At 44.1% G+C, this 14,513-nt stretch overlaps 2 protein-coding genes across 2 annotated transcripts; one reads left to right on the top strand and one right to left on the bottom strand.

The window, feature by feature from the left end:
• Window positions 1–943, top strand: LOC132589688 (olfactory receptor 6Q1-like). Its single transcript, XM_060262419.1, has one exon. The coding sequence runs from the start codon at window positions 35–37 to the stop codon at window positions 941–943; it is 909 nt and encodes a 302-aa protein (XP_060118402.1). The 5' UTR covers window positions 1–34.
• A 9,379-nt stretch (window positions 944–10,322) lies between these two features.
• On the bottom strand, window positions 10,323–11,276 carry LOC132589687 (olfactory receptor 10W1-like). The gene has a single exon (XM_060262418.1). It carries the CDS (start codon window positions 11,274–11,276, stop codon window positions 10,323–10,325), a length of 954 nt encoding a protein of 317 aa, XP_060118401.1.
• Between the last annotated feature and the right edge of the window lie 3,237 nt (window positions 11,277–14,513).

The following is a 14,513-nucleotide window of genomic DNA, read 5'->3' as shown; positions in this document are numbered from 1 at the left end:
TCCTGACAACTGGACCCTGGTAACAGAATTTGTCATGGTGGGTTTCACAAGCATCCAAGAGGGACATTTGCCTGTTTTTTGCTTCTTCCTGGTCATGTATTTGCTGACTCTGATGGAGAATGGTATCCTGATCCTAGTTGTGGCAATGGAAAAGCACTTGCACACGCCTATGTATTTTTTTCTCATTCACCTTTCATGCTTGGACATCTGTTATACCTCTCTCACAGTGCCAAAGATGCTGGCTGGTTTTGGATCCTCAAGTGGTAGGACAATTTCCTACTCTGCCTGTTTGACCCAGCTCTACCTCTTCACCTTCTTGGGCAGCACTGAGTGCTTCCTTTTAGCTGCCATGGCCTATGACCGCTACGTGGCTATCTGTGTGCCGCTGCGTTACCAAGCAATAGTAGGTCGTGACACCTGTCTGCTGCTGACTGGTGGATCATGGCTAGCAGGGCTCCTCACCCCCGTGCTGCCTATTTACTACATGTCACAGCTGACTTTTTGCGGCCCTAATGTGATAGACCACTTCTTCTGTGATGCTTCCCCACTCCTTGTTCTCTCATGCACTGACATTTCCCTAAAAGAGATGATAGATTTCCTGGTCTCCCTGGCTGTGCTTCTGATTTCCTCCTTTATCATAGTAGTGTCATATGTCTATATTATCTCTACAGTGTTAAAGATTCACTCTTTGGCAGGGCGTCACCGTGCCTTTTCAACTTGTACTGCCCACCTCGCTGTGGTGTCTGTCTTCTATGGGACACTTTTCTTCATGTATGTCCGCACTAAAGTTGACTCATCAGTCATCAACTTCAACAAGGTAGTCTCTGTCTTTTATGCAATAGTCACCCCTGTGCTCAACCCTTTAATCTATAGCCTGAGAAACACAGAAGTGAAGGGTGCCTTATACAGGGTTATTGCTAAGACCAAGCAGTTTGCAATGTGATAAATAACCACAGCTCAGATAATCACATCTCAGACATCCAAATAAATTTTTATTCTGGGAACCTGCATAATAATCCTTTATTTCCAGAAAGCACTGCCATGTAACTTGGAAGCACTTGTAGCAACCTTCTTCCTTATGTAGATACCAACAACCTCCTACGGGAGAGCGAGAAAGTGAAAGCATTGGATCATTCAGGTCCTTGAAGTGTGTATTAAAATTGTTGGAAGCCTAGATGAAGCTCGCCGCGAAAACGAGGTTGTTGGTAGTCAGAGACTCATTTGCTTTTTCCAGCTGTGGCTGCCTTCTCTTTCGGATGTTGTTCCAGTCTTCTTTTGGACTAAAGCATTGAATGGTGTGATTCCAGTATTTCTTGGAACAGAATACCCCCTTAATATGAAATTTTGGGAATGGTGAAATTTTGCAGTGACTGTAATGCAGTTTATGAACTGTATTGGTGGAATACTTCGGGATGTTCTTGCTCTTACTATTTTCGTTCCGTGTATATTTGAATGTTTGACTTGTGTGCTATTAAGTGTGATGGAAGTTTGAATGAGATAAATTTACATGAGTTTATTATAGAAATTTTTTTCTTCTTTTTTCTTTACATGGAGCCTTAGCCTTGATTCTCTCATTTCCTTCTGTGTTTCTCACCTGAGTTGCCATTCCAAACTCCAATTAGGGCCTGAAATTCTCCTGGGATTACTGGTTCAAGATCAGTTCCTTTGTGAGCACCACCACAAAACAGTCACTGCAGGAGGTGCAGCCAGTCACAAAGTGGCCACTACAGGAGGCAGAATTATACACATGGCAAACCCCAGTGCTCTGCGAAAGGGAATAAAACCAACATTCTGATGGTAGCCGCTGCTGAAACGTTTTAATTTTTCCAGCCAGTCTGAAGCCCTACTGGGCTACCTGGCCCTGGTCACTTTCTAAAGATACTTGGCAAGCATCAGAAAAGGTGCCAGTAAGCACCATATTGGGGACTCCTCTAACTACTCTACTACGCTGACTCTCAAAATAAAAAAAAATAGGTTAAGAAAGAAGCTTCCTCAGCTACCTGAAAGAAGGGAAGACTCTGGCTGTAATCAGGCATCTTCAAGGCATCAGACAAGAATGGCACATTCCATTAGCATACACCTCAGTTTATCACCTTGGGTGAAGAGGACCTCCACTTCCTTGGGCTTAGGGTTGCCAATCCCCAGGTGGGGGCAGGGGATCCCCCGGTTTGGAGGCCCTCCCCCCACTTCAGGGTCGTCAGAAAGCGGGGGGAGGGGGGGAAATGTCTGCTGGGAACTCTATTATTCCCTATGGAGAATTATTCCCATAGAAAATAATGGAGATATGATCCGCAGGTATTGGGGGCTCTGCGGGGGGGCTGTTTTTTGAGGTAGAGGCACCAAATGTTTGGTACAGCATCTGTGCCTCTCCCCAAAATATCCCCCAAGTTTCAAAACGATTGGACCAGGGGGTCCAATTCTATGAGCCCCCAAAGAAGGTGTCCCTATCCTTCATTATTTCCTATGGAAGGAAGGCATTGAAAAGGTGTGCTGTCCCTTTAAATGTGATGGCCAGAACTCCCTTGGAGTTCAATTATGCTTGTCACAGCCTTGATCTTAGCTCCACCCCAATGTCTCCTGGCTCCACCCCCAAAGTCTCCTGGCTCCACCCCCAAAGTCCCCAGATATTTCTTAAATTGGACTTGGCAACCCTACTTGGGCTACTGACATCATTCAGCCCCAACACTTAACCGGTTGTCATTGCAAGACATGAGTCAACATCTTTTGGGGGTGCATTTGCAAATAAGACATTTCTGGAACTAGTTTTTGATGTTAACTATTTAATTGGTGCTACAACATACGCTTCCTAGACAGCATCTTATTATTTCAGGTCATTACTTGCAACGTATAGTAAAAGCTTTCCCATCTTGGAGACTAATTCACTGTAATGGGCCATTTTTCTAATAGCAGGTCAATAGACAGGCTGATAAAAGATAACTGACATAATTTGTAGCCTGACAAATTCTGCATTCCATAATCTCCTCATTCATGTATGAGTGAATGCCAACTGGTAAAATTCCTGTTTAATTTCTTCTTTTCTTGTTGATTGCTAATACTACGGATAAGGGTCCTGCTGTGGAATAAATGGTTGCCAAAATAAGCAGCAAGTCAAACACTTGTTCAAGACTGGAGGTTTTCTGAGCAGATTGATGATAGGATTTGGAATGTATAAAGAATAACCCTTAGAGCAGAGATTTTGATACCTCAAGTAAGGTAGGGTTGCCAGGTCTGTGTTGGAAAATAACAGGAGACTTTGGGATTGGATTCAGGAGAGGGTGGGGTTTGGGGAGGGGAGGGGTCCCACCTTGGTACCATGCCCTTCAAAACAGCCATTTTCTCCAGGGGAGCTGATTTTTGCCAGCAGGAGATCTCCAGGTCCCACCTGGAGGCTGGCAAACCTAAAAGGACTGTTTAGTTCTTTTCAGCACTTTCATTAGGAACTGTTTCTAAGAATGTATCTGCACATTTAAATGGACTTTTTGAAGACATTGTGGACTTTTGTATAAATATACTGGTGAACTTTTGTTTCATGATTATTATTGTTGAACATTACCTCTAGAATGAATTTTGATACTTTAAATGAATGATGATATTATTTCTTTATTGTGTATTTAGTAATCTTGAAGCTATAATACTTTGCATTTTTTTTTATTTACACAGCTTCCAGGTGAGACCTGAAGAGCTTCCAGAATTACTATGGATCTCCAGACAACAGAGATTAGGGAAAAAATGGCTGCTCTGGAGGGCAAACTCTATGGCACTGTATCCCACTGTGGCTCCACTCCTCCCCAAACCCTGCACTCCCTAGCTCCACCTCCAAATCTCTAGGAATTTCCCAACCCAGAGTTGGCAACCCTATTTCTGAGTAAAGTTTTGCCCCAGAAGGTGGTTTCTGTTGTTCTTCTCAGGCCTCAACAAAATGATATAGCACTTAGGGAAGAAAAGGCATGCCAGCAATCCAGCCCCAGAGGCTAAGATAGCAAAAATCTCCACAGTCACTATGTACTTCTCTATTGCGCTGAGATATGATGCCACAAAAGAGACCCAAACAAAAGTGAAGACTAGCATGCTGATGGCAATGTGCTGGGCCTCATTAAAAGCTGTTGGCAGCTGAAGAGATGGGAAAGCCACTCCTAAGCTTATGGTAGCCAGCAAGCCCAGGTAGCCCAGCATGATATAGAAGAACTTCATGAAGCCTTTGTCACACCCTAAGGTCACTTGTGCTCCTCCCTGCAGTGGGTTCTGTGATGGGAACGGAGGCCATTTAGTACCCAGAAGACACATAAAGCATCTTGGACTAGTGGGCAGCAAAGAGTGATAGCTCCAGGGAGCTTGTAATCTATCCACTTCTGGAAGCTGCCAGTCTGGGAAGCACAGAATGCCATCATCACAGTCACCGTCTTGGCCAAAACTGCTGAGATACAGACAGTAAAGACTAGGCCAAAGGCAGCTTGCTGGAGGGAGCAAGTGAGCAAGTTTGGACGTCAGATGGAGCTCTAGACCAGGTGGGGGCCAGGCCAAGCTGGACAGCGGTGGCTCTTGATGTGCAGCCAGGTGTGTGTGAGTCTCTCCCCCACAAGCCCTCAAAGGCCTAACAAATGGAGATGGAGGAAGGAGGGTGTCTGCTGCTGCAGCTGATGCCTGGAAAGGGGAGGACAGGGCAGAGATGCTGTCTCCTCCAGCCCCAAGGAGGCCTGCACTTTGCTTGGATTTTTACAGAGATGACTGGAGCCACGCAAGCCTCTCCCCCCCACCCTGCTGCCAATTTTCCATGGTGCTTCTCTTTCTTACATAGGGGGCAGTGAATGTGTTTATATATGTTTGCAAGTGAGTAGGACCAGGGTTTAACTCCCTCTTTCTTTCACCCTCCCTCCCTCTCTTTTTGAGGGTCAGGTCAGGATTCTGAAGAGGAGCCCCTGAATAATTAATTAATACCCCCCAAAATAATAATATTTGTCATATTGAGTAAAAATATGCTTTGTCTTCAAACTAAGGGGTCTGTTGTAAAACTGCCGTTAGACTCTACCGCCCAGCGAGTGTGAGCTCCAGCTGTAAGATTAGATAAAGGAACAGCCTCCTACAGGTGACTTGCTGTATATAGATAAGTAAGGAAACTTAGTCATGGAATTTTACCAGGGGGAATTTCGTGGAGGCAGGACCCTTTGAAATCAGATAAGCTTGTGTGCCTGCCTGCTGGTTTTCTGTGTGAATAAAACTGTCTGTATGTAGAATGATTTTAACTCAGACATTTGGGGGCCCATGCCCACCTGGGTTCTGTTTATGATACCATAAAGTAAACCTCGCTTCAAACCAGTACGTTTGTGCGGATCTTGTTATTTCTCTGCTTCATTTTGGTGTGATTGGCTGGGAAAATAACGGGGTAGGACATTTCCTTCCCCTTGGGGTCTCTGCATAACTGTCTGCCTTCCACCCTCATGGCGGAAAGACTGGATTAGGTGCCATGGTCACATTTTTGATCAAGTCCAGCTCTCTCCTCCTCGGTGGGGGAAGGTGTCCAGTTCGCCAACCAAGATCCCGCGCCTGGTTGAACTGATGTGTCTAGGGAATTGGAAGATCTTCAGGATTGTGAGTATGAACTGTCTGGGAATTCTGATTACCTCTCCTTAGGAGAGACGAAGGGCCTGATCACCCCTTAAGCTCTATTAGGCTCTGCTTTGGAGCTGAAGCACAGAACCTAGGATCTGGGAGGATTTCTGTGGTTGTGTGTGCCATGTGTGAATGAGAGGAGATGAAGCCTCTAAGCAAGAGGGACTTTCTCTTGCACAGTTCCCAGTAGGGTGACCTCACTGGGTCACGAGAGAGAGAAAGTGAAAACCCCCAGGGCTCCCTGGCTGCCAGACCCCTTACTGGCAGCTGCTGTTTTGTTTTCCCTAGAAGTGTCTTGTCTAAATGTGCCATGGGTGGAAATCAGTCAAAAACCCCGCTAGAGTACATGTGTAAAAACTTCAAGGAACATTTCTGTGAAATCAAATAGCTTGCTAAGAAAAATCAGGAACTCCAGCAAAAGTTAGAAGCAAGTTTTAAAGAAAAGGAAACTGCCAAACTTTTGCAAACTGTCCTAGAATCTTACAAATCCACAGAGAAGAGGCTAGAAATTCTAGAAGTACTGGGTAAGAGGAAATACGGTATAACAGAACAAATGTAGGAGTTCAGCCTCAGCCTTCCTCTCCTCCTCATGAAAATGAGAACACAGTCCCTGTTTCAGTTCTCTCATCTCAAAATCATGGAGGAAATGTGGTCTCTGAGCCTACACAGAGTTCCACACTCATGCCACAAGGTATTCCTTTTAGCAAAAACTTGCTCCAGGCACTTCTACATGACCAAATCTCACTCATTCTTGCAAGAGCTTCCTTCCCTTAACTCATCCCACTTGGGGAACTTAAAAACCAGAATTCTGGGAAATGTCAGAGAATGGTAGTTCCACATGGGCAGGCAAGGCTCCTTTGTCCCTAAACCTTCCCCCCCCCCAAGAAAAATCTAACTTTTAAATTTGAATGTCTCTTAGAATAGAGAAACCTGGCTTTGTAAGGTAACAAAGACCTCTCTCCCCTTAACAAAATAAAGAAACAGAAAAGCAATGATTTGGGCTAAAAATAGAAGAGGCCAGTTCTCAAGAGTGAGATCTGGAGATCTCCTGGAATCACAGCACAAAGTTCCAAGCTGCAGACTCAGTTTTCTCTGCAGGGTAATAGAAGTTTGATTTGAGCGAGAGCTCAGAGCCTGGTTTCCTTGGGATCTCATCTTTCTTTAGACTTCCATTCTAGATCTCTAGCAATCTGTCCTGCCTGGATATAGAAACCCCATTCAGGAAATAAAACTAACTGCAGAGAATGTGGCCTTGCCCAAAAGATCAGATCTCTGTTAGCCCAAAAGAACTTAGGTTCAGCCCTTTTAAAATACAGCCAGGATGCAAATTAAACAAATACATTTTATTGCCATGATTGAGAGAGAGATTTAGAGAGCTGTACCTTTATTTTCACTTTTAAAATGCCAGAACCAAATACCTCTGAGAAAGAGAGATTAAACTAGTTTTGTTAAATATTTACTGCTTTAGTTCTATAAATTTCAGGCTCAAGGAAAGGGCTCTGAGCATGTACAGAGAGTGCCTAAGATCAGCCCAAATTGGAGTCTGGTCTAGAGAAGTTAGATTGCAAATGTACAGTCCTCCTGCCTCCCCCATTAGGGAAGGAATGCTAATCCTCTCCTCCGTACTCAATCTGGAATCTTTAACAGAACCAGAAATGGCAAAAGGAATATAATTTTTTTTTGAGAATGCAGTGCCCTGAGACATTAAGAAGGAAAGAAAATTTTCACCTCAAGTCTCTCCTCTTAAAGCAAGCAACCAGGTGTCTTTAGAGAAAGAGACCCGTCTTCTTTTATAAATCAGATCCATAACTAGCCAGGCAAGAAGAAATTTGGTCATTTGAAAATTTTAACTATGTGACTAAGTTGATGGAAAACTCCAGGTATCACCTTTTTCACATGCAAATAAGGAAACACCCAGAGCTTGAATTTTCTCCTCTCATAATCAGAAAGAAAACCTTGTCTCTGATACAAAGTTAATCCAGTCTCCTTAAGAGAAGTAAATTGCCAACATCTTTGCAAAGAGTCAAAGTTTTCTCTTTTGCAAAGAACTTTTGTCCTAGCATCTTTCACTGGATTTTGGCTAGGAAAACTTTTGCAGACCCTCTTTAGCTGTTTTAGGAAAGAAAAGACACTTAGTCAAATTTAGTCCTAATTGTAGAAATAAGAAGTGTAAAATCTGAGCCCCCCACCAGGCAGATATCTCATCACCTTCCCAATCTTGTGATTAAAAGTTGCTTAACCTGAAAAAAACCCTGTATCCTGGAAAATTTATCAAGATCAGATAAGAGAATACTGGGATTAACTGCCCAGCGAGGTTTATTATCTTCTCTTTCTATCTTTTGTTAAAGCAATTTTCTCTCTCCCAGCCTTAGAGTAAAAATATGCTTTGTCTTCAAACTAAGGGGTCTGTTGTAAAACTGCCGTTAGAAACTGACTCTACCACCCAATGGGTGTGAGCTCCAGCTGTAAGATTAAATGGCAACAGCCTCCTACAGGTGACTTGCTGTATATAGATAAGTAAGGAAACTTAGTCATGGAATTTTACCAGGGGGAATTTAGTGGGGGCAGGACCCTTTGAAATCAGATAAGCCTGTGTGCCTGCCTGCTGGTTTTCTGTGTGAATAAAACTGTATGTAGAATGATTTTAACTCAGTCATTTTGGGGACTCATGCCTGACTGGGTTCTGCTTATGGTACCATAAAGTAAACTTAGCTTCAAATCAGTAACTCTGTGCGGACCTTGTTATTTCTCTGCTTCAATTCCATAATGCTCTGAGTGAAAAACTTTCAGATTCAGTGTAATCTTTCTGCACAGTAGGACTCAACTTATGTTTTATCTATATATTCTGAAGAAATAGTGTTATTCCTATTACTTAATGACCTTCCTAGGACCACCAGGCCTCGCAACTGCCAGGAAGTTAAGGAGTAACTCTTGGGTCACCATCCTGCTTGGATCTTTTCCGTAGTCATCAAAGGTTTAGAGGGGACAGAATAAGCTTTATTCTGTAAGCAGCCAAACTTCTAGCATTAAGTAGAAGCAGATGATTTGGTTTTAATACCCTGCTTTCTCTACCTTAAGGGCACTGTTGGCATTTAATGGCATATTGTATACGTCACCCAGTGACTCACCACCAAGCTGGCAGAACAGTGTCCGGATTTGAACCTGGCTCTCCCAGATCCTAGTGTGACACTCTAACCATTGGCTGTCTGCAGTTAGGATACCTCCACACATCACAGTTGTTAGCCCAATGTTATATCTGAGTTTGCTGCAGTGGACAAATAGTTCGTACATGTGTATATACATTTCTAAATACTTGTGCACATATGCCTGATAAATCAGATTGGAACTGGATAGCCACATTTTAAAATTGGATATTTAGTACGTTTTAATCCTGCCCATTCACCCAATTTGTGCAGAGTGCTGCCCATTGTTTTCTCATCCTCTGCCTTATCTTCACAACTTTGTGAGGTAGGCTTAGGCTTATATGGTAGTCAAATGTAGGCCCGCTCACAGCTTTAATGCTAGTAACTCACAAAGAATTTTTGCTCACAACTCCAGTTTAGAGGGAACACTGGCCCCAGTCCTGCATTTGCCAAGGTAAAGGGAGTGAGCATTGTGGGGGTGGGGGGGGGACTAGTGAGTGGGAAGGAAGGGTACTTAACTCCCTTCTTTGCCTGCTGCTGCTTTTCCCCTGCAAATGTTCCCTCAGGCCATTTTCCTCCCCTCCAAAAGAATTATAACACTTTTTTTCTTTCAGCCATAATTATTTGTGACTTTGGACCCCAAATAAGAAAGTATTTACAACTATGTGGCAAAGGGCATTTGAAGGACAGGCTCAGAGCACAGGGGAATTAACCACGCTCTTACCTGTCCATTTTCCCCTGCAAGTACTCCCTCATTCTGCCTTTACATGGAAACCACTGGACTGGAATATCTTTGTGTTCTGTGTATAGTTCTGCCTTAGTCACAAGGTAGACAGCACTAGACATATCTACTGCAGTTTTTTTAAAACTTCCAATTGTAGCTGTGTATGGCATTAGGGAGTGGCATTCAATCCTTCCTCTTTTACAATTTGTATCTGAACCACTCCCACCCCCGCTGCTCCTTGCCCTGCAAGGAACAGGATACCATATTGGACACCAATATCTGTTCTCCCGATATGCCAAGTAGAAGCCAGGGAAGAAATTCAGAGTAAATATATGAACCCATGAACTTCTTTATACTCAATCAGATCAGACCACATTCAGACCATTGGACTGTCATTGTCCGCACTGATTAGCAGCAGGTCTCCAGGCTCACGCAGCTAGAAGTCTTCCACATCACCTGATCCTAATCACCTGATCCTTTTAGCTGGAGATGCAGGGGTGGAACCTGGGACTTTCTACATGCAAAGCCAATATTTCTACTGCCCTCCTGCAAATGAATTATAAACATGATGCAGAGGAAGGATTAAATTCCCCTCCTCCAAAGTCTTGGCTGTGATCCAAACTGGTCTTCATGGATGTATTGTAAAGTTTAAAGAATAGCTGGAGAGTGTTCATTGATCTCCTGTTTTGGACATTAAAATATCGCTCCCAATTACCCAGCTTAACTTCCAGAAACAAACTGTTTAAGCCAGTTGAAACAGCAGATCTTGTTCCTGTTTTGTGGGCCCAGAAGCATTTTTTTCCATGACAGCGGTCTACCTCTGACATCCAGTACACAAGACATGGATGTCAATGGCATACAGATTTCCTTTGGAAGATATGATTGCTGATTACTTTCCTCAGGGCTGCTTTCACCTCTCTGTTTCTCAGGGTATAGATGATGGGGTTGAATAGTGGTGTGCCTAAAGTGTACACCATTGACAGCATCTGGTCTTGCTTTGGAGAAAAGCTGGAACTTGGGCGCAAGTACATAAAGCTGCAGCAGCCATACTGCAGAGCTACCACCGCTAAATGTGAGGAGCAAGTAGAGATGGTCTTTCGACGCGCTTCAGTGGAATGGATCCGCAGCACTGTGACAGCGATGAAGAGGTAAGAGGTACAGATCAATATGAAGGGCACAGCAATGGCCAGTATCCCACTGAAGAACACCCCGACCTCATCAAGTTTGGTCTTGTTACTGGTGAGCTGCAATATGGGTGGCACGTCACAGAAGAAGTGTTTGATTCCATGTTCACCACAGAAGGGGAGGTGGAAGACCAGCCCCACCAACATTAATGAAATCAAGAAGCCAATCAGCAGTGAGGCAGCCACTAGCTGAGTGCATATATGTTGTGTCATGATGAGGGTGTAGCGCAAGGGTTTGCAAATTGCTATGTAACGGTCATAGGCCATGACGGCCAGCAAGAAGCAGTCAGCACTACCGAAGCCAATAAAAAAGAACATCTGAGTGCTACATCTCATAAAAGTGATGAACTTCCTCTCCTGCAAGCTAGTGACTAACATCTGTGGAACTACAACTGCTGTATAGCTGAGCTCAACAACAGACAAAGTTCCCAGGAAGAAGTACATGGGAGTATGCAGGTGAGGGTCCCCCCAGATAGCTAACATAATAAGCACATTACCTGTTGTTATGATTGCATAGACTAGGCTGATGCCCAAGAAAAGTAAGATCTCAAGCTCCAGCTGAATGGGAAAAGCCAACAAGATGAAGTCCAGCATTGCAGTGCAGTTCTCCGGATGCATCTAAATGACTAGCTTCCACCCTACAGAGAAATGAGGGAGGGAAAAAGATGATTACAGATAGAGGCTGACAGTCTCTCATTTTTTTCTGAAACTGAAAGGGGACTCAAGTTTGAGTGGAGACACGCTGTAGGTATATTATCAACACGTCTGCGTGATTCAGAGAAGGACTATACAGGGGTTCAAAAGTCCATGCTAGGCTAAAATGATATCCATAATCAAGACCTCAGGTTTTATAATTTATTAGTCCTTCAGTTTTAGCATCTTCTGGAGACCTGATGCCTTGAGGCTTTATTACAGCTGCCATTTTCATTCATCTTTAATAAAAGAGTCATAGAATCACAGAGTTGGAAGGGGCCATACAGGCCATCTAGTCCAACCCCCTGCTCCATGCAGGATCAGCCTAGAGCATCCTGACCTTGACAAGTCTTTGTCCAGCCACTGCATAAAGACTGCCAGTGAGGGGGAGCTCACCACCTCCCTAGGTAGCTGATTCCACTGTTTGAACAACTCTTACTGTAATATCCAGGTATTCTAGTCCCAGGTATCCATTCCTCAAGATTAAGTGAAAAACTAACAAAATGATTTATTGATTATAAACTGGGGGGCCTACAGCAGGAACACACAGGAACACTGTTCTGGCTGGGTGTGTGGCCTAAAATGCAAATGAGTTCTTGCTGGGGTTTTGTGTAAAACAATGGCGATGTCAGTGGGTGTGGCCTAATAGGCAACTGAGTTCCTGCTGGGCTCTTTCTAAAAAAAAAAAAAAGCCCTGTCTGTAAATGAATACTACCAAAGTGATTTATTAACTATAGATGACTTTTCCTTTTATCCTATGAATGGGTGCAATTATTGTAATACACAATTTCAGCAGAAAATGCTGTATTGAGCTATTCACAAGACTTGGGCACACTTGGGACTTTTTCACTAGAAAAAGCTGGGAAATATACAGTATTGGGGAAATACCGTAGTTATGTATGAATCTACAGTCACAGGACCAGGAAAGAAAATTACGTAGTGAATTAAACAGTGATTATCCCCCACTTTACAGAAACAAAACATCCACATTTCTTATTACAGATATAAAGCTACTGCTCCTTTTGAGTTTTAAATTTTTATTTTTATTCTGCCACAAAGCAAATACACATAACTATACATTAACAAAACATAAGAAAGAAAACCCAAAAAGACAAATACAAATCAAATTTAAAACAAAGACATTCCATCATTTGTTTTATAGTTTTACAAAGATGTTTTTGCTATTTTATCAGCTATATATGCTTTACTTATTATATCCTATCTTTCCATTAGTTTCTTGTAGTAAATGGAGGGTAAATAGTTTTTGACTAGGAAAGCATTCACATGCTAATTGCTGTTCTAATTGGATTAGCTATTTTTTTGTCAACCAACATTATTCCATAAATGCTCATATTACATATCAATTGTAATTCTTATTGTGTAGTTCAAAAGTTGAGATATGATAAATCTTACTGCTAATAAGAAAAAAACCTAGAGATTTTTGGACCAATTTCTTATTTGGCTGTGTAAATAAATTTAACAACCTCACTTTTGGACAGGGTGTTAAATTTAATTTCAAAATTTTCTTATATGTAAAATTACAAAGTGTGTTTTTGTTCATCTGTTTTGCAGCTCCACCAGATATAGAAAAACGTTCCATTATTGTTATAGCATCTCCAATGTTGCAAAGATGTTTTCATTGGTGCGAAATGCCATCTTCAGGACTGCCTCTCCCCATATGAGCTCCCCCCACCAGGCTCTGAGGTCAGCTGCTCAACATCTTCTTGTGATCCCTGGTCCTAAGGACGCCTGACTGGCTTCAACAAGGGCCAGGGCCTTTTCGGTCCGGGCCCCCACCTGTGGAATGAGCTCCTGCTGGAAATCTGGGCCCTGCAGGACTTATCTAAGTTTCACAGGGCCCGTAAGATGGAGCTCTTTTGCCAGGCTTTTAATTGATCCAGCAGGTGTCCCCTTAAGTCATCGTTCCCCCCAGCATCGTATTAGCACCTTACCATCTGGTGCTTATGTTATACTGAATACTAGCAGCCTATATGTGATTTGGGGCGGAACAGGCACCTGCCCTCAGTCCTTGCAACTGTTCAGCCGTCTGAGGCTGCCACCCTACCCCACCCCCTGGTGGGTGTAACGTTTCCTTAGTTTGCTGCCACCACTCACTGAATTTGTCACTGCTGTCTTAGAGGGACAGTGAGATACCTCTGGCTGAATCTCCTTGTTTGGAGGTGAAATCTCCAGTCTTCGGGGTGGCCCTGGAGAGTTGGCAACCCAAAAATCAGGCCTCTCCTTTCTCTTTTCAGGGTACCCTTTTTCTTCTGGGCAACATGCAGAGTGGTCAGACCAAGTGGTCAGAGCATGACTCCACTAGTTAACTCCAAAAGAAGCTATGTCTTTATTCAAAGTATTTACATTATAAACAGGGAAAACATATATGGATTGGGTCAGGCACACTACAAGGGAAAGGTTATACTGGGGACCAACAGGGTACAAATGAAACAGAAGAAAAACACAGTCCTCTCTACCTACACACTTCCCTAACTACCTCTCTTCCTGGGAGGTTGCAGTGCAGGGTCTCTTCTCCACCAGGCCTCCACCAGGCCTCCAGCTCCCCTTCACTTCTCTCTCTCTCTAGAGAGGGCAGGGAAACCTCCAGTTTACCCCAGACTGGTTGCAACTGAATGCCTTCGGGTTCCAACTCTGCCTTGCAGGGTTCCCCACCTCTGTGCCCTGGTTACCCTGCACTAGGGTGGCCAGACCGTCCCGGTTGCCCGGGACAGTCCTGATTTCGGCGGCAAATTCCCGCCTCCCGGGCTGGCTAAACCGGGACCATTAGAGGTCCCGGTTTAGCCAGCCAGAGAGCCGGAGGGCCGCGCGCGCGGGCGGGGAAGGCGGCAAGTGAGGGAGGGAGCATCCCTGCGCACGCGCAGGGACGCTCCCTCCCTCACTTGCCGCCTTCCCCGCCCGCACGCGAGGCCCAGCGGCGGCGGTGGAGGCCGGGGAGGCGGCGGAGAGGCCGGCGCTGGTCGCTGGAGGCCAGGTTGTAGGGGAGAAGTGCTAGATAAAAAAAAGGTTCTCAAGCCTGCCGCTGCCCATAGTTCTTTCTCTGCAGCCCCTTCCCCTTTGTCTCTGGCTGTGAGAAGAACAGTTTTGTGAAAAGTTTCAAAGGAAATGAAGCAGACAGAATAATTATTAAGTACATCCTCCTGC

The sequence above is a fragment of the Heteronotia binoei genome, chromosome 21 (genome assembly GCF_032191835.1).
Source record: "Heteronotia binoei isolate CCM8104 ecotype False Entrance Well chromosome 21, APGP_CSIRO_Hbin_v1, whole genome shotgun sequence".
Lineage (NCBI taxonomy): Eukaryota > Metazoa > Chordata > Lepidosauria > Squamata > Gekkonidae > Heteronotia > Heteronotia binoei.
Note: the sequence above shows the minus strand (reverse complement) of the source record. Positions and strands in the feature narration are given on the sequence as shown.